Consider the following 24,624-nt stretch of genomic DNA (forward strand, 5'->3'; position numbering starts at 1 on the left):
CCCCGAACCGTTTTCGGGGTGCGCCGATCGTTGCTATAGTAACTCTGGGGTCCGATCTGGACCCCAGAGTTACCTGCAAGAATTGCCAGTAAGATGGCGTCTGTGACGTCATCTTACTGGCACAGTGCCAGCCTATGCAAGTGTATAGGCTGACACTGATAATACTCTGCAATACATGAGTATTGCAGAATATTATCATGAAGAAGCAATCAGAAGATTGCTTCTTCATGTCCCATGGTATAAAAGTGAAAAAGTAAAAAAAAAAATGTTATTCAATAAAAAAATAAAGTAATAAATCACTAAAAATGCCCAAAACCCCCAAAACATATAAAGAGCCATATAACTAAAAAAAAAGTCTAAATCATAACACAAACCCCACATATATAGTATCACCGCGTCCGTAACAACCCGTAGAATAAAAGTAAATCATTATTGAACCCCCACGATAAACGCCGTAAAAAAAACTGCTATAAACCTTCCAAAAATTATGATTTTTAGCTATTCAATCCCACAAAAAATGCTATAAAATGCGATCAAAAAACCATGTGTACTCCGACATGATACTGGTGCAAAGTACAACATGTCCCGCAAAAAACAAGCCATCAACCAGCTCCGTAGCCAAAAAAGTAACAATGTTATGCCACTTGGAAGACGGCAATACATAAATGATAGATTTTTCCCCACATTAGGGTTTTGTTTGACAAATTTAGTAAAACGTAAGAAAATATATTCAAGTCTGGTATCCCCGTAATCGTATCAACCCATAGAATAAAGATAACATGATTATTAGTCTATACGGTGAACACCAAAAAAAAAAAAAGAGTAAAAAATCCAGTACAGAATTGATGCTTTTCTACTCCTGCCCTCAAAAAAAGTTCCTAAATTTTCAACAATAGGTGATACCAACCCCAAAATGGTAACAATGGAAAAAGCATCTCATCCCGCAAAAAAAATGGCATCACATGGCCCCAATAACGCAAAAGCGAAAATTTTATAGCCTTCAAAAGGGGCCAATGAGGAAACTAAAATCCTGGCAGCTGCAGGGCGCTCCTTCCCTTCTGCGTCTCGCTGTGCGCCCATAAAACAAGTAACGGCCACATGTGGGGGGTCTTTGTACTCAGGAGAAATTGCAGAACAAATTGTATGGTGGGTTTTCTCTTTTTATATTTTGGAAATGTGTAAATTTTAGTGCTAAATGAACGTATAAGGGAACAATTTGACCATTCTAAATTTCACCTCCATTTTGATTCAATTACTATGAAGATCTCAAGGGGTTAACAATCTTCGTAAAAGCGGTTTCTGATAGCTTGAGGGGTGCAGATTTGAAAATGGGTTGGTTATATAGGGGGTTTTGATGCTAAATATGTAAAATTTCATTCCAAACTGTATTTATCCCCAAAATAGTCAATTCTGAAAATCCGGAAAAGCGATATTCTTTTTGTAAGCCGCGTGACATCAAAATAAATTATCCAGACATATGAAAAATTATGAAAATGTAAAGTAGACAAATGGGAAATGTTATTCAGCAACTTATTTAGGTGGTAAATCTATCTGCCTGGAAACGCAATGATTTTGAATTTCGAAAATGGCAAATTTTTCAAAAAATGTATCATATTTTCTTTTTTTTTGTAAATAAACGCAAAACTTATCAGCCAAAATTTACCACTAAAATGAAGTACAACATGTGGGGAAAAAACAATCTCAGAATCGTTTTGATAAGTAACAGTGTTCAAAAGTTATAACCATATAAAGCGACGCAGGTCAGAATCCAAAAAATCGGGCTGAGCCTTAACCTGCAAAATGGCTGCGTCCTTAAGGGGTTAAAGGGGTTATCCGGGTTTAAAATTTTTTTTATGGCCGGGCTGGGGAGGGCTAGTTAAACATAATAAACATGGACTTACCTCCTCCGGCGCCGCGGTCACTTCGATCCGTGCCCCTGTAAACAAACAGGGGCACGGAAGCCACGCACAGGGAGCTTCCGGTCCACGTTGTGGACGGCTCCTCCCATCAGTCCCTATCTCTCAGCGTTGTAAGAGCTGGGAGATGGTGCGCATGGGAGCATCCGGCCGGCCGGAAGCTCCCTGTGCGCCCTTTTACTGAAACCGGCGCACGGAGAAGACGGGCCGCGGCACCGGAGGAGGTTAGTACATGTTTATTATGTTTAAATGGCCCTCCCCAGTCCGGCCATAAAAAAAATTTTAAACCCGGATAACCCCTTTAAGCATCAATATCCTTAGCAGGTAAACAGATGAAACTGATAAAACCTTCTAAAACACACTTTGGGGCTGGTCCATCAAAAACATCTTTAATTAAAGTCTTGGGGCTCTTTCACACTGCCGGCATTTTTAACGTCAGTAATTCGGTGATTTTCACAGATGCCTTACTGAGCCATTGTTTACAATTAGCGCTTTCACATTTCAGTTGTTTTCCTTTAATCAGCTGTGAAAAAAAAAAAAATTTAAACTTATCCCAATTTTAATTTTTTCTTTCAGTGTGTGCATCATTGAAGGCAACAAACGAGTCAGGTTTTTTCACCTATGAGACTGGGGTGTTAAAGAGTAACTGTAAAGGTTTTTTGTTTTACACAAATCAATAGCTCTTGGGATGTAAAACAACTTTGCCTATTATCTTTATTACCTATATTCAGTAGTTTCTTCCCAATCCCCTCAGATTATCTCAGTGCTGCAATGGCTGCTTCCTCTCCCTCTGCTGACAAGCCCTGGAATTCATGGTATAAACAAATCTACACGTTCTAAGGACTCCTGGGAGGGCAGGAGCTACTGCTCCCTGCTCACCAGAGAGGTCATGTGACATAGTCTAAGAAGCAGAGCTGGATGTGTTCAATACTGTGGATACAGATGTCTCCTGCACAGAATAGTGAGGTACAAGAAATCCCCTGTTCCCCCATCAGTCCCTCCGTCCCAGTCGGCGATTCTACAGAACTTTCTTTTTCTTTCTCTTCCTCATACTGCTCCCTTCCCCCACGTTGTCATTAGCAGTATTAGCTCTGAGCAGATAAGCTATTAACCCTTAGCGCTCCCACAGCACGGTCTTCTAGTCACCATATACAACCTGTATGTGTACTGTGCAGTGTTCAAGTGGATTTACTTGTGGGAAACTAAATGGATTTACTTTGAGAGAGAACACAAGGAATCATGGGATCTGTGGGCAAGCTAACTGGCCTCAGCTTGAGGGAATAGACTGACAGATTAGTCTCCGCACACTTCACCTCTAGTAAGAAAGATTTTTGTCAAACACTTTCAGAACAGAAAACGCCATAACTTTGGGGAAGGGGGGGAAAAAAAAAAAAAAAAGAATGAGCGGCACAATGTAAGCATCGTTATGTTTGTTTTTAAAGGTGGAATCAAATATAATAATTTGGTAAAATCATAACTTAACAGTTACGCTTTACACTGAAAAAAAAGGAAGCAAAACTGACATGCACGCCAATGTGAATGCTCGCTTAGACGACACTACAATTATCAAAGTGCCTGATAATGAATAATAAATGTGGTTTAGATCAAGACTGTGTAGTCCAACTTTCCACCTGAAAAACCAAGCCAACATTTTGGTGCAACTTAGGCAATATCCCTTTTTACAGAGAGTGGGTCCATTATGTTGTACCAGCCCAGAGTGTTTCTTAAATCTATAAAAAAAAAAAAAATATATAAAAAAAATAAAGTGAAATAAAGGCTTTTGGCACAAGCATAATTCAGTTGCATAGGGATAGATGGAAATGCACCATTGTTAGGGTTGATGGGAAATGTCCTGCAAAATTTTGACAAACAAAAAAGAATTGTACAAAGACAAGATTCATAAGGTTTTAAAAGGTTCTTTATACTATAAAAACAAGAGAAAAAAAAACCTCATCACAATAAACGTGATAAATTTACAACACATTTTTATAAAGAGACAATGAAACGTGGTCCATACCACATCAAAATACAGTTATAATTAATCTCCAAGGTCCAGAGTTCTGAATTTGTCTAGGTTGTAGAAGCACGCCTTCACTATTCGACCGCCAAAGTACCTTCCATTGAGGTCGACTACAGCTGCAGAACACAAGAAGTTTATTTGAAATATACATTTAGAATTACAGTAGACTGTATAACACATCTAACGATTATATCTGCCATATTTTGGAAACAGGTTAGATTACTACATCTTCTAGGTAAACCAGCAGTTTTACCCATAACAACACAGCAGCGAGTGATAGGTAGCAGCCATGAAGCTACGACTGACTATACCTCTGTGCATGTTTGCAAGAGCAGCAGGACTGTGAAAAATTGATTTATATTCCATGATTGTAGTTGGATTTTGTTCACTGCAATGCACTTATGTGCAAGATCTATTCACTGTACACAGCACAGGGCAGTGGTGCAGTGTAGTGCAAAGCAATCTCACAGCAGTTTGAGGAGACTCTTCCAGTGCTCAAAGGTCCAGCTACATTTCTTGGATACAAATCTTTTTCATAGTCTTTCTTTCCCTAACACACAGAAATGTAGTTACAAAGCTTTCAATGATCCAAAAACTGATGTGTTCTCTTCAAATAAAATAATATCCCCTTATAAATTTCTGAATTGGTTTTCTGTACACAACCATTTGCTTTTCCTTTCTTTACCAAGACCATCTGCCGGAAAATGGCATCTATAAGCTAGCGACAAGAAAACTCCAGCCAACTCACAGTCGCCATAGAAGTGCATTATGCAGTGTCCTAGCCATGCAGCCGTGCAGCAATAAATAGGGCAGGTCTTATTCCAGCCCAGATTTGGAGTGCATCTGCTCAATTCTCTATAAAGTACCGTATATGCCAGCGTATAAGACGACCCCCAACTTCTGCCCTAAAAATATAGAATTTGGTATATACTCACTGTATAAGACTACCCCTCTCCCAAATGAAAAAAAGTCTGCTTAAAACTTTGCAAAACAAACAAGAGAGCAAGTGCCTGGTGATCATAACTGTAAGCTGCGATATTAATGAAGATCCGACATGCTTCTGTAAGTGCCGCCTGTGACCCCCAGCTCTGTGACGCCGACCGCTGTGACAGGGCGGCTGCATTAGCATACAGCGCGCCGCCCCGTCAGCGCGTACTAAGCCTCTTCTAATGACTGTGAAAGGCGGACTGCCGCGCATGCACGGCGGTCCCAGGAAGCGACTCTCTGCGTGCTGACGGGGAAAAAAAAACACCTCACACAGTGCGGCCCCCGTATATCCGGCGTATAAGACGACCCCCCACTGTAGCCATTATTTTAAGGGGTTAAAAAGTAGTCTTATACGCCAGTATATAAAGTATGTGTTGGAGGGAGACATGTGAATGGATCTTTAGAACCAAATAAACAAACCACACACCATTTTGCAGACGCATCTTTGTAGACAGAAAGCTTCTTAGGTAAGCATTTAAACTGCTCCTGAGATGCCTTTTAATATTACAGTAATATAATATTTCTGTGACTCATAATGAATATAAACTCAGGACATTTGATATTAAAGTTTGGGAACCCACAAACTCATCTGTTGGAAAGATGATTTTCTGAGCCTGCAAACCTCAATAGCAATCTTCATTACAGGCAGAACATACTGGTATGAGGAGATAAATATAAAAACAATACGGGCACTTTACCTTTAATTGCTGACTCCACTCGCTCAAATTCTAAAAATATCCTTACTGCCTCATCATCTGGAGCACCCGGAATCTAAAAAAATTAAAAAAAGTGAAACATTACTAGCCAGTGCTATTAAATACATTTTCTATCTATAGGAGTGTTTTTTTATGAACAGAACTAAAAAAGTTCAACAGTTAAGAAGTAATGTAGAACTACCACAATCTGATATGATGCACAATATGATTTGGAGAGGCACTCTGTATCCACTTATCCTACAGTGGATAGAGTGGCCTCTGTAAAGGGACTGTCGTCGTTTAAAAGGGACTTGGTCTAAGTTGTTACAAAGACTGTTAGTTTTACCTCCTTTTAGTGCAGAAAAATCTATGTCTAATTAGTCTTAAAACTGATTTACTTGATACTTACCTCAAAAATTACACATTTTGCAACCTTTCCATATTTTTCACATTCTTCTTTTGTTTCACCTTCCAGGTCTTCATCAACTTCTCCAGCACCCACCATATTCTGTAAAAGAAATAAAATACAATACTTATCTGATGTGTATATCTGCTGAATCATGGTGGCAGAGTTAACAATCCTGTCTTCCAGTTACCATAGGATAGAGAGTAGTCAGTAATCTATTGCTCTCTCTCATAGGCTGTTTATCCTTCAGCTCTAGTCTAACTTTATACACCTACTATTTGACTTATTATCCAGTTCCCATAGATCTACAGTCATCAGGTTTTTTTTTTTAATCAAATCGGCATCTTTATGTGAGTTTCAGTAAGTAAAGGCAAATTTCTTACCCGTAATAACACTACTTTGGTAGGACACTTTAGTATTTCTGTCAGAGGGTTTGGATCATTTTTTTTAGATGCATCAACTGGAAAATAGAATAAAGCAAAAAGATTAGAAAACAACACATTCTGCTGAAGACTGGATTTTAACCCATATATACTTCCAATAATTTATCGTATGCGCGTAGAGTCAAAAGATTTTCACATTTTCGTTTACAGTAGTTGGTTACAGAGGCTTTACCTAAATGTGGCGGCATACCCCAGTATTAGCCGAGGCACCCAATTTTACCACAAAAACGTGGGAAAATGTATTGACTCGAGTATAAGCCTAGGGTGGGAAATGCACCCACTACTCTCTAATAAAATGTCCAGTAGTCTTCCCTCGTGAATGAAATGTCCACAGTAGCACCTCCAAAAAATAAAATGCCCAGCAGAGTTCCCCCATTAATGTAACGTCTAGCAGGCATTAAAAAAATTAAAAAGTTAATACAGGCAGTCCCCGGGTTACATACAAGATAGGTTCCATAGGTTTGATCTTAAGTTGAAATAGTATGTAGGTCGAAACTGTCCATTTTATAATTGTAGTTCCAGTGAAAAAGAATTTTTTGCCCCAGTGACAAATGTAGTTTCAAAAATTTTTCTGCTTTAATTAGACCAAGGATTATCAATAAAGCTTGATTACAGACACCTTACATCTGATCATTGCAGCCTGGGACTAAAGTAAAGCATCCAGAGAGCTTCACCAGAGGTTACAGTGGGTAGAGAGGTCTGTCTGTAACTAGGGGTCGTCTGCAAGTTGGGAGCCCTTAAGGAGGGGACCACCTGCGCTCGCCCTAAGGCGCCGTCTCTCAGCGACCACTTCTCCCTGAAGCATGTGTTCGGGTTCCCGGACGATCTGCAGACACACAGCAGGTGGCGACACTGACGCATCATAGTTTGTGTGCCGGCAGACATGCTGCAGGAAGAAGAGGACGCCAGAGGTCAGCGCCGGAGGGAGAGTACCATTTTATTTATATATCCAAGTATAAGCCGAGCAAGGCTTTTTCAGCAAAGAAATTGTGCTGAAAATCTCTGCTTAAACTTGAGTATATATGGTACATTTAAATTTCTACTAATGTGGCTGCTACAAAGCAGTCAGTAAGCTATTCCCATTACAATAATGGTCTCTTCACAGGCTCAAAATCTATGAGTATTGTCATTCACATAAAAATAAATATTATTTTGGCAGCATAGAAAATGATCATACATAAACATAGAGAAAGATGACGGCACTCACCGGTTCCAAAAGCAGGAAAAGCGTCCTTTATTGGTGGGGAAGCATGCAGGGGGGTAAACAGACAGGTTCCGGCAACGGGGCCGTTTCACGCACTGTGGCGCTTTCTCAAGCCGATGGCCACGCCCCTCCGCATCATCGCTAAAATACACATGATCGCGGGTGGGCGTGGCCAAACCTAGTGGGCGTGGCCATGCCTAGTGGGCGTGGCCATACCTAGTAACAAGCAATGCATTACAACACCTGTGACAATGAGACCGCAACAATAGTTCAGTGATGCACATGAATATCCTTATATAAACACACAAGGAGACAAAGTATATGTGACAACCAGGTGATAATTAAAACTATTCAGGTAAGTGGGAGGATGATAGATCGCCAGGCCCGGCATGGAGGTCCTTCCAAAACCCGGACCGGAGGTTCAATCCCACTGCTGAAGCTAAAAACAAGAAGACACTAAAGCTGCGACGATCTGATCGTCGATCCATGCTAAATGGCACTTATGTACAGCGAACTATTAATACCACCCTACAATTTGAAGAGGGTAAGGGGCGCAGGGCGCTATAAAGGGCGCAGGGTGCTATATGGTAAGGGGCGCAGGTCGCGGAATACTGTATGAGCATATGCTCCAAGTTATAGTAAAATGGTGGCTTGGGATTAGGTGGCCAAGGTAGCCTGACCAGTATGAAAGAAGAAAAAGGAAGAGATAGTAAATATCACAAGAATACATTGAGCTCGTTGCGGTCATTGAGTCCCAAAGGGCCCAAGGCCCCAAATTTACTAATGAGCCTGCTCTCACGCTGAAGGAGGAGTTTTGCACGGTCCCCTCCCACGCCCTTATGCTCAATCCTCTCAATGCCAGAGAACTTGAGAACATCTGGGTTGCCCCCGTGTACTCGTTGTACGTGTTCAATCAGACGGGGGCTTCCATTACCTTTAGTAATGGATCTTCGATGCTCCCTAAATCGGGTAAATAATTTCCTAATGGTTTTCCCAATGTAGAAACGACCACAGGGGCAGTAGACCACATACACCACGAAGTCCGACCGACAAGTTATCAGCGACTTCACTACCTGTCTCACCCCTCCAAACTCTGCCACCTTTAGTTGGCCATTTAGGTTGCAGTAGTTGCAGTGACCGCATCTGTGATTGCCAGTGGGTGAATCCCTAGATAACCATGTCCCTCCCATTGGTGGAAGTTTACTATGGACCAATCTGTCTCTAATAGTGGTGCTTCTCCTGAAAGCGACTAGCGGTCTAGCACCTGAAATACTGGCTAAATCTGGATCCTGAGTGAGGATATGCCAATTCCTTTGAATGGCCGATCGTATGGCCCTCTCACAGGGGGAGTATCTAAAGGAGAAGGAAAACCTGGGGGGATAGAGGGAACAGAGGAGAACAGGTTTTCCTTCTCCTTTAGATACTCCCCCTGTGAGAGGGCCATACGATCGGCCATTCAAAGGAATTGGCATATCCTCACTCAGGATCCAGATTTAGCCAGTATTTCAGGTGCTAGACCGCTAGTCGCTTTCAGGAGAAGCACCACTATTAGAGACAGATTGGTCCATAGTAAACTTCCACCAATGGGAGGGACATGGTTATCTAGGGATTCACCCACTGGCAATCACAGATGCGGTCACTGCAACTACTGCAACCTAAATGGCCAACTAAAGGTGGCAGAGTTTGGAGGGGTGAGACAGGTAGTGAAGTCGCTGATAACTTGTCGGTCGGACTTTGTGGTGTATGTGGTCTACTGCCCCTGTGGTCGTTTCTACATTGGGAAAACCATTAGGAAATTATTTACCCGATTTAGGGAGCATCGAAGATCCATTACTAAAGGTAATGGAAGCCCCCGTCTGATTGAACACGTACAACGAGTACACGGGGGCAACCCAGATGTTCTCAAGTTCTCTGGCATTGAGAGGATTGAGCATAAGGGCGTGGGAGGGGACCGTGCAAAACTCCTCCTTCAGCGTGAGAGCAGGCTCATTAGTAAATTTGGGGCCTTGGGCCCTTTGGGACTCAATGACCGCAACGAGCTCAATGTATTCTTGTGATATTTACTATCTCTTCCTTTTTCTTCTTTCATACTGGTCAGGCTACCTTGGCCACCTAATCCCAAGCCACCATTTTACTATAACTTGGAGCATATGCTCATACAGTATTCCGCGACCTGCGCCCCTTACCATATAGCACCCTGCGCCCTTTATAGCGCCCTGCGCCCCTTACCCTCTTCAAATTGTAGGGTGGTATTAATAGTTCGCTGTACATAAGTGCCATTTAGCATGGATCGACGATCAGATCGTCGCAGCTTTAGTGTCTTCTTGTTTTTAGCTTCAGCAGTGGGATTGAACCTCCGGTCCGGGTTTTGGAAGGACCTCCATGCCGGGCCTGGCGATCTATCATCCTCCCACTTACCTGAATAGTTTTAATTATCACCTGGTTGTCACATATACTTTGTCTCCTTGTGTGTTTATATAAGGATATTCATGTGCATCACTGAACTATTGTTGCGGTCTCATTGTCACAGGTGTTGTAATGCATTGCTTGTTACTAGGCATGGCCACGCCCACTAGGCATGGCCACGCCCACTAGGCATGGCCACGCCCACTAGGCATGGCCACGCCCACTAGGCATGGCCACGCCCACCCGCGATCATGTGTATTTTAGCGATGATGCGGAGGGGCGTGGCCATCGGCTTGAGAAAGCGCCACAGTGCGTGAAACGGCCCCGTTGCCGGAACCTGTCTGTTTACCCCCCTGCATGCTTCCCCACCAATAAAGGACGCTTTTCCTGCTTTTGGAACCGGTGAGTGCCATCATCTTTCTCTATGTTTATGTATGGATATCCTCTTTTATATATTGATTGAGCACCGCTGGAAAGTCCTGCCGTGATCACCCCTGCCCCTGGAGAGTCAGGCACGCGTTGGGCTGTCGGCGGTATCGTTGGGGCTGTGCCCGCCAGAGACTTTCTTCCATTTAATATTGTTAGCATAGAAAATGAGAAACAAAAAAAATAATAAAATAAATTCAATTATCCAAGTAAAGCACCTTTGTAAGCTCATACTATAAAACATAAATATGACCTGTCAGGAGGTTAAGTATTATCAAAAAAGTCATGATAAGAACGAAACAACATACCTTTATCCGCTAGATCACCAACAATGATTTTGCCTCCTCTCTTGCTGGTTTTTTCCACAGATAAGGCAGTACTAAGGCCTTGCTCATGTTTGCCCAAACCCTGTCCTTCCCGGAAACCGTACTTCTGCATGATTTTATGCGCCACAGTTCCCCTAGAAAGCAAGAAGTTAATAGGTGTCTAAATATAAAATGCACTGTAAGACAATTTCAGCAGTTCTAGAAATACACTATAAATATTGTATTTCAAGAGCTTTGCCCAAACGATCACAAACAGCTTGATTATACCATGTGAATGGATGGTGGTGCAGGTTCTCAGCCACAAATCCATTTACTGGCGGACCATGTAGTCGGAACCCAAATCTCAGACACTCATCCTCTATCCTGAGGGAAGGGGATCAGGGTTATTAATAGAAACCTAATAAAACTACCCTTCAAGTATATGAAGTAAACTGCACTCCAGATGGGGGTACAGTGGCGCTCTGCATTGTGTTTAGCCCCACCATACTCATCCTTAGTCTAGCGGTCAGCCTCCAAGGACACTACCAAACAATAGTGGTCCACCAGATAAGGAACAAAGACCACAAAGATTCTCTTACCCCATGTTTGCAAGAAATGAATTGCTAGGTCCCGACGGTGACCGTGGTCTTTCCGGCTCATCATATATAGGTGGTGGAATTGCTGCTTTAGGTATAGGAGGACGAGGCCTAGGTTCATCATCATAAGAAGGCACAATAGCTAAAATAATAATAATAATTTTATAGGCAATTATTTACAGTCTAGCAGATTAGATTTCTTACTTGAGATTGCAGTATAGATACTGTATGATATGGACAAGTTTAAATGACCAGCCTTTAGCCTTTTTATGGTTATAGGAGATGCATACTGAGCTTTTGGAAAAAGGATAACATTTGCTGACAAATGCAAAAATTATGAATCCCAATATGTACAAGTAAAACCACAGTAAAATACATGAGCAGCTTTATGTTCACAATAACATTAGAAATGCTACCAATGACCCCCATCTACTGGTAAAATGTAGTCATTACACAAAGATCATGGCAGAACTTACATTCCCGATCCTTCTCAACAAGTGACGTAGGTGGTGCAATAGCTGCTCCTCCAATTGCTGTCAAGATGAAAAACAAACACACATGACAAAAGACATAAAAAACATGGTATAGTTTTTAATAAAGAAGCAGTTTTTTTTACCATTTCAGTCAAAGCCTGCTTTTTTTCTGTTACAGTTGCTGTACAAGGCCAACGTAAAACTCTATTATTGCCCACCAGTTTATAGCCTGCAGCCCCTAACCCCCCAGAATATAGCCTGCAGCCCCTAACCTCCATCCCCCCCCCCCCCAGTCTGTCGCAGGCATCATGACTTCATCCGCTCACTGACATTCTAATGTTTGTGACAGACTGTGCAACGACACAGAAACAGAAGCCACACATCGCTTAAAAGGACCTGCCAGGAGGGCTTTGGAAGGAGAGTACTCATTTTGTTTTTTATAGACTCCAGTATAAGCCAAGTTAGGGGTTTTCAACACATATTTTGTGCTGAAAAACTCACCTTATACTAGAGTATATACGGTTCATGGATAAGATTTTCAAAAACAATCAATTCTGTAGAGCAATATAGGATTTCGAGGAAATTACAGCTCCTAAATGACCAAGAATCAGGCTTCATCTTATGTTGAATATTCTGGTAACAGATTTGTAAATTCAGTGTCTACTCTACATTCAACACACAAACATCTCTTAGTCCTGAACCTATTACAGTCCTTCAGCAATTGCTCATGACATTGACTCAATCGACTCCATTCTCAAGCATATAGCTGGAAGTATGAGAGTGCATGGCTTGTAAGAAGAATTGAGTCAATGATAGTTCTATGACAGTACAGATTATAAATCTTGTTTAATTATATGTATTTATTAGCACTTCGATTTACCTGTGAATTATGCTTAGCCTATACTCGTTTCTAACTATTTCTAAAAGTTCCCTGAATTACAAATAAGGCGAAACTTGCATTCAGCAGCTTTCATCATTTATAGCGGAAGAAAATTTTGCATCAACCTAGTCTACAAAAGACCTTCCCTTCACCCTGTGTATTTTGTTTCTGTCACACTAGCCGCTATATCAGTGATGGCCAAACTATGACACGCGTGTCAGCACTGACACACGTAGCCATTTTCAGTGACACACGGCTGCTGGAGAAAAATTGCTGTAGTGCAGTTGTCTGTTGTCTGGGGCCGGTCGGGCGGTTGGTTGGCGATGTGGTGTGCAGCGAGCGGCTGCATCTCAGTCAGAGAGATCGCAGCTGCTGCTCCTGTCCTGCTCTGCGGAGGCCGCCCAATGACGTGGAGCGTGGAGACAGAGCAGCCCCAGCTCGCAAAGACGCAACCTATGCTGTGCCTGCGCGGGAACATCTACACAGGAGCTGAAGCGGCCTGAAGAGGAGTAACAGAGGCTCGTGGTGTCGTTGGAGCCTGTGCCAGTTAGGCAAGTTAATTTATTGAGTTGAGCTCTGCCGTGCTGTGATGTACACTCTTTGGGGGGCACTTCTCAGGACACAAATGTCCTTAAAACTAGCTGTTGCTGGACTGCCACAGGTTTGCCATCACTGGAAGAATTCCCCCTCCCCCTCACTTATCTTAGTTCATGGCACCCCACACAAGTTAAATAACAGCAAGACCAACAAAAGAATCCAACTGACAGATTAACAAAGAAGTCACTAAGCAGGTAAGTTAAATAACTATACGCATTTGTTATTTAAACTCTAAATATCACAAAATTAGGTTTTTTTTCTCAAGGTGACACACCACCCAAGTTATGCTCGGTTTTTTGGAAAATTTTGACACACCAAGCTCAAAAGGTTGCCCATCACTGCGCTATATTGTTTCATCGAGTTAAACAACAAAATGGTGTTACTGTTACAGTTTACAGCTGTAACTCTGTGTCCTATACACATGTCTGTAAGTAGATGTATCACTTTGCTTTAGCCGCCTCTCCCAATCACAAGCAGCACCAGTAGGGTTAAGAACATTGACTTGGTATCACTATCGACTAGATACTGAAAGCCACATAAGGATAAATGAGCAGTGTAGTTAGTGATCTGTGCCAACAGCAAGGAAAGCTTGGAGGAGATATCTGTACCAATGCAAAGTACATAGGAATACTGAAGTTGCATTAGTGGAGCCAAGATTGTGTTGTTATTTTCTAATAAAAGGGGGATCAAAATCCCCTAAAAAAAAATACATCCTAAAATCACCATATCCTGTGTATTGTTTTGTGCAGATCATGTGGGGCTTTTCTACAAAGTAGTACCGTATTTTTCGGACTATAAGGCGCACCATCAATAAATGCCTGCAAAAACGTCTAGGTTTATATATAAGGCGCACCTGATTATAAGGATGAATGACCAGCGGGTGGCAGACCTGTGCATAGTTCAAGGCAGCTGTTGTCCAAGTACGGTTCATATATAAGGCGCACTGGACTATAAGGCACACCTTTGATTTCTGAGAAAATCAAAGGTTTTTTGTGCACCTTATATTCCGAAAAATACGGTAATTACATGGTAATACATGCTCGGTATGGTTTTAGTATATCTTTACATTAATATCTTGTATGCAGGTTACGATACATCAGACTTTCTAGAAAGTTCTGCTATCTTACAACTACTCACTTCGTTTACGCCTCTCCCTGTCAAATTCTTCTTCTTCATCAGATTCAGGATCAGGTCTACGGGAAAACCCACTGGCTTCATGACGGTCCTTTCTCCGCCTGAAAAGCAAAACGCAACAAACTTTCAAAAAAATAATCTTTCTATAAAAAAAAGTTATGCTTTCCTCCTCTCTCTCTCCCCCGATGTCCCACGCCACAGCCGGTCAGGGCCGTGCCCCTTTTCGTTTACAGAGGCAGGCGCTCCCATTAGATTCAACCAGATGCATGGAAGTGGACAGATGGGCATGCCTCTAAACAAACAGTGGCACAGCACTGATGAGCAATGGACAACGGAGGAGGCAAAGTTAACTTTTCTTGTTTTTACAGCCCCTGAGGCAGGTTATATCGTTTAAAGCCTGGACAACCCATTTAAACCTTTATTTTCTCTAGGGACATGTCTTTGTGCTGCATGAAAATACAGGTTTACTGCTACCTTTGTGAGCAAGATAAAATTTACATAAACATATAGGGTGGATAAATTAAGATAATGACATACATCAACCAAATATTTTAAGTATTTTTTTTATTAAGCAACAGGTCCACTTTACATGAGAGGTGAAGGGTCCATTACAGATCCTACTATGACAGCCTTATTAAGGCTCGCAACTGTCACAGCAACAGATCACAGGTGGGGGTTGCAGTGTTGTTCAAAGTCTGACAGCCCTCGCCATACATCCTTAAAGGGGTATTCTCATCTGGGCATTCCCATTGAATTAATCTGCTATAATATAATTACATGTTATTAAATAAAGCCATGGTGTCCCTTGCAAACCAGATGGCCATCATTGGAAACTACCACATCTGCACTCTGGCATCTATTTATTTCTTTGTTCAATAATCATTCCAGCAGAGGTGGCTGTATCCAAGTACAGCCGTCCTTCATCTCTAAGAGATCATAGGACTATGTTCATAGGAAATGTGCTTAACACAGGTAAATTATTTTAATAACATGCAAATGAAAATGTAGGTACAGGCGGTCCCCTACTTAAGGACACCCGACTTACAGACAACCCATAGTTACAGACAGACCCCTCTGCCCACTGTGACCTCTGGTGAAGCTCTCTGGATGCTTTACTATAGTCCCAGACTGCAATGATCAGCTGTAAGATGTCTGTAATGAAGCTTTATTGATAATTCTTGGTCCAATTACACCAAAAATTTTGAAACTCCAATTGTCACTGGGGCAAAAGAAAAAAAATTGTCTAGAACTTCCATTATAAAATATACAGTTTCGACTTACATACAAATTCAACTTAAGAACAAACCTCCAGACCCTATTTTGTATGTAACCCGGGGACTGCCTGTATATGGTAGATGTATTACGTTAAATGTCAATGTCTAGATGGGAATACCCCTTGAACATTGCTGCACTGCACCATTCTGAAATGCAATATTAAGAAGCTGAAAGATGAAAGTTACCCTTACTGGTAATTGGATTTTCCGTAACCTCCAACAACGGCACTTGACAGGACAGGAGGCGAGGGATTCCCCGCCTCTCCAGGGACAGGAAACAACTTGGATTCTATTTAAAGGAGCCCTTCACCTTGTTCCTCAGTCATTTTGGAGGAGTTAAGATGCTTGACTTTATTAACACATATGCAAACTAACAATATTCACTAACAAGAATATAGAGGCTGGGAAAAGGCTACAGAAAATCAAATTACCAATAAGAGCAATTTTCATCTTTTACCAACACCTCCACAACAGCACCTGACAGGAGATATAACAAAGGAGTGCTAACTAGTGCGGGACAACTGCCGAGAGCACTTTCCTCCTGAAATAAATTGGATATTAGTTCCGATCTCTACAGACAAGAGAATGTCAAGGCATTCTTCCAAGTGGCTGTCTTGTAGATCTGTTCCACTGATGCAGAGGCTCTTTCTGCACTTGTTGAAAGATCTTGCAGGTTTTTAGGTGGTGATAATCCTTGGACAGTCTGAAATAGTATTTTTTTTTATCCATCTAGCGATAGCAACTTTACAGGCTGGACCCCAGCCATCTTTGCTGGCATCTGTTGTAATGACAACATGTGTCTAGGTTTCCAGGGGACGCCCCTTTGTAGGTTCTTTTTTCACAAAGCACCAATTTAGGGATTTCTTTACCTCCTGTGGTATCCGCATCTTCCAGACCCACGATGTCTTTGTTCCAGGCTGACAGAAGGAACGTGTGAAGGGGTCTTGCATGTGTCTGAGCCCCTAACACCGAAGTATCATGGATGTCAGAAGGCCATTTAGTGTCATCACATCCCTTGATCGAAGGCATATCTTTCTTTTTGAAAGCATAGATCTTCTGTGGGAGAGAGATTACCTTCTCTTGAAGCAGGAGAGACATTTGGCTGCAGGCGTCTAGTAGTACTCAGAGGAAGCACTTTTGTTGAGACAACCACATGTCCAATTTCTCTTGATTCACCAGCCAGTCCAAAGAAAAGGTGGTTTTTAGGGTGAAGTCCAGATTTTGGAGTAGGATCGATGGGGACTGTCAGGAGAAAGTCGTCAAGATAAGCCGTTCAGGTGCAGAAAAGCTGATACTTCCGCCATCACCTTGGTGAACAACCTTGGGGCTGCTGACAGGCAAAAGGGAAATACCCGGAACTGGAAGTGCTGTACTGTCCCCTCTATGAGAATTGCAAATCTTAGAAACTTCTGAGAATTCTCGTAGATTGGAATGTGATATGCCTCTCTGCCAGGAATGCAACTTTGTTTAGCAGACAAGTGACTTTAGAGTTTCTTGTAAAGTAGATATTGGTTCTGTTGCATTAAAATTGATTATAGATCTAAAAGTCCCATTTGGTTGTTTCCCTCAAGAACATTGAAGAGTAAAATCCCATCTTTTCTTGTGGAACTCTGGAAAACATTCTTGTTCAAGAAGGATGAGACTTTTTAACAGAAATTGATGTTCTAGCGAGTAAGAAATTTAAAATTCCACCGTGCTGCAGGAATTTATCGCCCAATACATCCCTGATCTGTAAGCAGTGTGCCTGTGGCAAGCCCCTACAGGAAGACCGTGGTCTGCCCACTCTGCCCTGGGGCAGCCCTCCAGACCTGGAGCCCAGGACTGGGACCAGGAAGGCTACCACGACGGCTTGCTCCTCCACATAGTTTGGGAACAGGTATTCCAAGTATCCCAGGGACAGGAAACAACCAAGTAACAAGGGGGAGGGACCCCTTTAAATAGATTCCAAGTGGTTTCCTGTCCCTCGAGAGGCAGGGTATCCCTCCCGTCCTGTCAAGTGCCATTGTGGAGGTGTTAGGAAAATTGCATTTAGTAAAATCAGAGCTGCAGAATAAATGTACAGTAATGCTATTTACACGTTTTGGCAGTGTAACATACTAGTGCAAATGACAAGTATAAACCAGTGGTGAGGTCCAGATATGAATTAAGATAATGAATAAAATGTATCATCTGCTTCGAGGATATTCAGAAACCAATAAGTCTAGTAGGAGTTTTATGAAACAAGTAAATAGAGACGCAAAAAGTTCATAGGAAAATTAGAAAAATATGGATAATGCTTAAATTGTAATCTCTAGGACACTAACTCTGCAGGTAGTCATCTGCATAGGATGGAAGCAAACCAAGTAAGAGATAAATGACCTGCCAGTGTATCCTGATGGCCACGTGTTCAGACTGCACATGCAGTGGAAAGATTAATAGTATTAAATCAAATCCGTTTCATCATTGAGAAGATTAGATGCTGTTTTATTAATAACTTACCAGTCTGAGCAGAAGCCAAATGCTCCACTGCCTTGATATTCCACATAATTAGAATAAATATTAAATGCAGCTGCATCATTGTTTTATGAGCAATAACTGTAGATTTTTACAGAAGAGGAGTGACACACTGCCATTGGAGTTAACATTGCCAAAAAATGCAGACTTCACTTACTTTTCTCGTTCCTCAATTTCCTTTTGCCTTTCCAGCTCACGCTGACGTTGCCTTTCCTCTCTCTGACGTTTAACCACTTTTTCATATTCATTAGGGTACATAGGATCGTACTCATCAGCTAATGGAACCAAGACATCTCCTGTAGAAAACCCTCCAGGAACAGGGTCCTATAGAAACAAAAGAGGAAAAGGTTGAAAGAATAGATAATAAAGCCAAACTCAAGTTGTAAGTTTTTGTTCAATATATGTCAGAGGAATGACTGTTATATAAACAATTTATTAAATTCATGAAGCTTTCTAGAATGTAAAATATATTTATACAGTTCATTATAAATATGATCTATAGATTAAAAACCTATAGTCATTAAAGGGAGACCGTAACAAGCGACACCCCCCACGAATCTCTGCTTTTAGAGACATGTTTATACATGTTCCACTGATGCCTCTATTCGTGGGACTAGAAAAACAATTCATCTAAAAAAGACTTATTGATGATTTCTGTTCCAGTCTTGGAGCTGCAGTGTACATTAAAGTTACCCTGTCTCCTCACCAAGTGGGCTAAAGAGAATTTGAGGGAGAAGTGTAGAGGAAGGTTGATTTGTCTTCGCACAGCCAGCGTCATTCTCAGCCCCCTCCTACCTGAGCCAGTGGTTAATGATGTAGCAGTGCCGAGTCCTATGGCCACTTTGCCTCTCCCCACCCCATCATCAGGAATTCAGAGAGGTCTCTCTTAATGTTCCAGCAAGGAACTGTGTAGCATTTTATATCCATCATAATAGCCCATGAATGGGGAAAGTAAACAGAGCTATATATGTCTGTATGTGAATATTAGCAGATGGTACCTTTTAGGGATAAGGGCAATACTCTATAATCATAGTTTTCAATGAAGTATTTATTTTAGGTTGCTATTCCAAGCAGTATCGATACATAAGTCCCCTTTCACAATGATGTGATGGATGTTTTTCATCTATATGTGCACGTATGCCACTATATTCATGAAAAATATGGTGGGCTGGCAAATGATGGCCTCCCACTGGTTCTAGTCTTCCTGGACAGTGCACCTATATATGGCAGTATACGATAAACAACTATATGCAGCATGTATTTTAAACATTCCCACAGACTTCTATGGTGCATACGGAACGGAAATACTGGAGAAAATAGGACATGCGCTATACTTTTTTTTATGTTTTGCCTAGGGAAAGATACAATATGGCCATGTAAATGAATGGCCGTAGCACCCATTAAAATGAATGTGACCATACGCCATTATATGTAAATGGTATGACACACATAGCATATGGCCATTTTTATACATTGGTGTAAAAGGTGCCTTAAGAAAATGAAGGTGGAGCAGCACAGCAATATAAGGGATAGTAAACCAAATGGGAGGGTGTAAGCCTCATGAGAAAGCAAATGCAATGAAAACAAATTAGGCAGCACTTCTGTTGAAAAAAAAAAAACAAAGAGGAGTTTATTCACCCAAGGTGCAGGTGCTGCCTCATTCGTTTTCATTTGATGTATATTTGTATATGTTTGTGTTAGGGAAAGATCAGATCAGATTACCCAAACAACGCAAAAATAATGTATTGGAGCAATGTAAGAGTACAGCAGATTCATCTGCATAGGTAAGTGGTAGTGATGAGTAGAAGGCTTTCCTTGATCCTCTCAGCAATGATTGAGAACTTGCTCGGGAACAATCACAGTGAGGATTTCTGTGAAGATGCTAGATTCTTTCATCCCTGCTATAAGACAACAGGTATACTAAAGTGACAGATCAGCTCTAATAGCTTACTTTCATTCCAGTAGCAGCATGAGGTGGGGTATCAATTATCTGTCGGTCATCTGTACTGCCTCGCTTAAGATCAATTACAGGAGCAAGTACTGTACTCTGTTTTGTCCTCTGGGTCTGTAACAAAACAAAATTAGATCAATAACCAATCACTAGACATGATTGACACATACTCTTGGGCACAAACTGCACCAGTTTGTGCTCTGAACTGGCAGTTTTCTGGTAGAGTCTTCTCTGGTTTTCCATTGAAGACTATATTAAAATCGGCAGGCTGGGTTTTCAAGCCCCTGCCCACATGCCAACTCCAAGTGGCATGTGGGGTGGGGGAGATTTTTGTGCCTTCTCTGCCAGAAAACTGCCAGTGTCAGCATTACTTATCACAGGGAAGGCCATCAACAGGTGGCACCCAGCAGAGGTTTTGTACTATTAATGGAGCCAGAACAAGATAACTCTATTCTTCGTGTAGTGATCATCCTGCAGGTGCCACTCAAATTCATCCCTACAAGAATTTGAGGAAAGGTCATTAAAGGGGCTGTACCAACCTTGAATGTTATCTGATATTGAGAGAATATGGGCTACCAATCCAATCAGTAACATTTCGAGAAAGTTGGACAGGTAATTGAAGTGGCAGGACTGGAATGTGTCCCGCCACTTCATATAACGCTATGGAGTCATGGCTATCTCCGACACTTCTATTGGCTGTCTACGAGAGTGCAGGAGATAGCAGCACAACGCATGCTCAACATGCCTTCTTATTCAATCAGTGACAGCGGGACCTTTGGAGACCGGTGGGGGTTTGACAACTGGAATCATGAGAATGGACCCCCACAGTTCACAAGAACAAGAGTTCTGTTGTCACTAACTCAATGAAGAAGCAGGTCAAGCATGTCTCCTGTCACTCCATTCAATACCATACAGGTGTTGGAAATTGCCGAGCACAGCGCTAAGTTATCTCTAGCACTCCCATTAAGAGTGAAGACTACAGCCACTGTGCTCTATTAAATTTGTGATAATGACCAGTGAGAGTCCCGGCAATCGGATAGAGGTAACAATCAAAGCTGGATATTCTTTATTTCCTAGTAACAGAAATTGCTAACAACTGTCCAACCAACAAACCCCATATGGTACCTTTGCTTGTGTTAGAGCTGCCTTTTTAACCTGTAGCTGTGATTGCAGAAGCTTGAAGTTTTTTGACCATCCTTCTGTTTTTGAGTCGCTTGTCTCCACTCCTAAATCATCATATAAAGACATTTTTCCTCACCTGCAAAATTAAAAAAAAAAAAAAAACATATATATTTCACATAAGTCACAGTTCTAGGAGAATATTTTAAAGGGTTATTGTTGGCAGGCTTGATAAAGAAAGGCAAAGTCATCTTAAAAAGTATAGCCGTCACTAGAGAATCACAGCAGAATGTCCTGGCAGAAACCAAGTAGAAAGAACTTTGACTCAATATTGGCCTGTGGCTCTAGTGGACATGGATTCTATAAGCACAGAGTATATAGTTATTTCTATCATGTGGATTAGTTTTGTATGATGTCACCAATTCACTTCACCCAGAAATAACTAACCAATGAATCCATAAAGGACATCTACCGTCAGCTTTATAAGTGGTAGACTGTCAGCAAAGCAATGCTTGTTAACTTGGGGTTAAGGACCAGAGTTTCTCCCATCTTCATGCAGGTCCACTACACCGAATAATGTACTCCTGGCTCCGTCCGATAATAAAACATGCACGCCCCCCGCATCATCATCATCATTATTATTGCACGAAGCCAGGAGGCACTCGGCTGTCGCAGCGCTGCAGGGCTATGTTCACATCAGGCTTTTGCATCCATTGTATATGTTTATAGGATTCCCAACTTAAACTTGCTAAGGAATGCTGCAAAGTATCCCACAGTATTACCATAAAGATACATTTTATAGTTCAGTCCTTCCACCTACGAAAGCAAAAAAAACGAACATGAACGGTCTTCAGCGAGTCTCCTTAGCGATGTAACAGCCGAATGATAGTCTAATGTGCCTTTTCATTATGTTTCCCACTGTATGACCATGTAAACTGATCAGACCAAAAGGAAGAGCTCAAAAAGAGGCCTCCATATGTAAATAGACACTTTCAGTTCCTCTTGACATGTGAAAACAGCCTTAAGACTCATCATAACCTCACAGGGAAGTGCAAAAAAGCAGCTTATAAATATAAGCTTTGCTTTCTATAATGTTTCTAAACATACTGTATGTTCAAAAAAAACCAAAAAAAACATTTAGATTAAGTTAGGATATGTAAGCAACATAAGAAAACTTAAAGGGATATTGTCGTCTGGGCATTCACATTCAGTTTCATTAATCTGTCATACATAAACATTTCTTCAATTAGATGTTATTACATTTTTTTTTTTACCTGTGTGAAGATAATTTCTCATAAAGGTATTCATATGGTCCCTTAGAAACGAGACTGTGTCCTTGGATACAACCACCTCTGCTCTGCTGGAGTGATTGCACAAAGAAACAAAAGGTTTTTGTATATGAAATGCCCGGAAGTTACTGTAGGTCTCACAGCCGTCCTGTAGTTATGAACACTGAAGCCAGGGGATCAGGCAGGGCTTAATAGTGCACGTCTGGCCACCACTGACAAAATGTAAGGTGGTCGTATCTGCGGAAGTTATCTTGTTTCTAAGGGACAACATGACTACATTTATGAGAAATTATCTTCATACAGGAACATTTTTTTCCATAACAGCCACTTGAAGAAATGTTTATATATGGAAAATGAATGAATGCCCAGATGGGAATACCCCTTTAAGGAATAACAGATGTCTAGGCTTTGTGCTCCATGTGACATTTATAAGCTCTCCAAAAATTCAGATTGTGTTGAGGCTTTGGTTGCTGGCATTTCCTCGACGACCACAGTGTGTGGAGCTGGATCTATGATGATAGAAGACGGTATTCCCAGGGGAGGCAGTGTCTGATATGGAAATATGAGTCCAGTACAGGACAGTACTCCTGCTGGGAGGAAGCAATGACAGTAGTATGGAGTGCCCTGCTTCCTTCAGTGTTTGCTCCAGGAAATACAGCTGGGACATAAATCGTTCTCAGACTGAACTAAATGTGTTCAACCTACCACACAAGGGTGTTCTGCAAATGTGTTCAGTATGAATTACCATCAAGAACCCCAAAAGAGAGTAGGGAATTGATTTCCCTGGTGGAATCAGGGGCTGTACACATAGGGCTTGGAGGGTATAAAACAACTAATATCATATAAACGCCAGGCACCTAGAGCAGCAGTTGTAGGCGTGTATCATTGCTGAGCCCAGCCATGGAGAAGCAGAGCACAAGCCTCATAGTGGTGAATGAGAGCTGTGTCCTCATTCCCTAGAAACCTTCCCTATGGAAGTGCTCAGAAATCCCAATGCGCTGTTCTGCTCTCAGTGATCCCCCAGGCAGAGCTGTCACCAGAGCAGAGCATTGTGTCTCCAGGCGCTAACACAGCACAGGCCGCCACATCGCCGGCTCCTCCATAGGGTTACAGAGAAGTGACATTACTAGAGAGGCCAATGCTGTGACAACATAGGGAGCGCAGGCTGCATTCTCTTCACTGCACAGCAAGGCAGACAGCGCGGCTCCATTGTACCGGAATCAGGCTGATGACCGAGAACCCTCTCACCCTCTGCGGGAAATAAACTCACCTACTCACCGCAGAAAACCTCCATAAACACCCGCTGCTGGTGGAAAGGGGCGGGGCATGCGTACGTATATCACATGCGACAATGCAGCGATCGGCCTGCCTTATAGGACTTCCGGTGACGCTACGAACATGTGACCACACTGCCTTGTGGGAGGAGTAAATCTTACCCGGAACTGTTATACCTGTATACATATCATTGTGCTGTGTTGATGGGCTTGCTTAGGGAGTGGGAAGTGTGAGAGCAGAATGGGAGGGAGAAACAGAGAATGAGGAATACATAGAAGTACCAGCTGTGCGAGAAGGAGCTGGATATGGGGTGCAAGCTGTGTGAGGAATAGGGAATGAGGGGTGTAGGCTGTGTGAGGAATAGGGAATGAGGGGTTCGGGCTGTGTGAGGAATAGGGAATGAGGGGTGTAGGCTGTGTGAGGAATAGGGAATGAGGGGTGCGGGCTGTGTGAGGAATAGGGAATGAGGGGTGTAGGCTGTGTGAGGAATAGGGAATGAGGGGTGTAGGCTGTGTGAGGAATAGGGAATGAGGGGTGCGGGCTGTGTGAGGAATAGGGAATGAGGGGTGTAGGCTGTGTGAGGAATAGGGAATGAGGGGTGCGGGCTGTATGAGGAATAGAGAATGAGGGGTACAGGCTGTGTGAGGAATAGGGAATGAGGGGTACAGGCTGTGTGAGGAACAGGGAATGAGGGGTACAGGCTGTATGAGGAATAGGGAATGAGGGGTGCAGGCT

At 42.1% G+C, this 24,624-nt stretch overlaps 1 protein-coding gene across 3 annotated transcripts; it reads right to left on the reverse strand.

The window, feature by feature from the left end:
• Positions 1-3,816: 3,816 nt before the first annotated feature.
• On the reverse strand, positions 3,817-24,043 carry RBM17 (RNA binding motif protein 17). 3 transcript variants are annotated; one of them, XM_072147437.1, is made up of 12 exons: positions 23,893-24,043; positions 21,332-21,464; positions 20,207-20,320; positions 18,413-18,579; positions 14,492-14,589; positions 11,881-11,937; positions 11,408-11,546; positions 10,812-10,963; positions 6,408-6,484; positions 6,028-6,126; positions 5,622-5,694; positions 3,817-4,052 (listed from the first exon to the last, which is right to left on the reverse strand). In XM_072147437.1, exons 2-12 carry the CDS (start codon positions 21,452-21,454, stop codon positions 3,955-3,957), a joined length of 1,197 nt encoding a protein of 398 aa, XP_072003538.1. In that variant the 5' UTR covers positions 21,455-21,464; positions 23,893-24,043; the 3' UTR covers positions 3,817-3,954. The 3 variants fall into 3 exon arrangements, with proteins under 3 accessions (XP_072003538.1, XP_072003537.1, XP_072003539.1); XM_072147436.1 differs by having other exon boundaries at positions 23,885-24,037; XM_072147438.1 differs by lacking the exon at positions 23,893-24,043 and adding an exon at positions 23,742-23,867.
• Between the last annotated feature and the right edge of the window lie 581 nt (positions 24,044-24,624).

Source organism: Engystomops pustulosus, chromosome 4, assembly GCF_040894005.1.
Source record: "Engystomops pustulosus chromosome 4, aEngPut4.maternal, whole genome shotgun sequence".
NCBI lineage: Eukaryota > Metazoa > Chordata > Amphibia > Anura > Leptodactylidae > Engystomops > Engystomops pustulosus.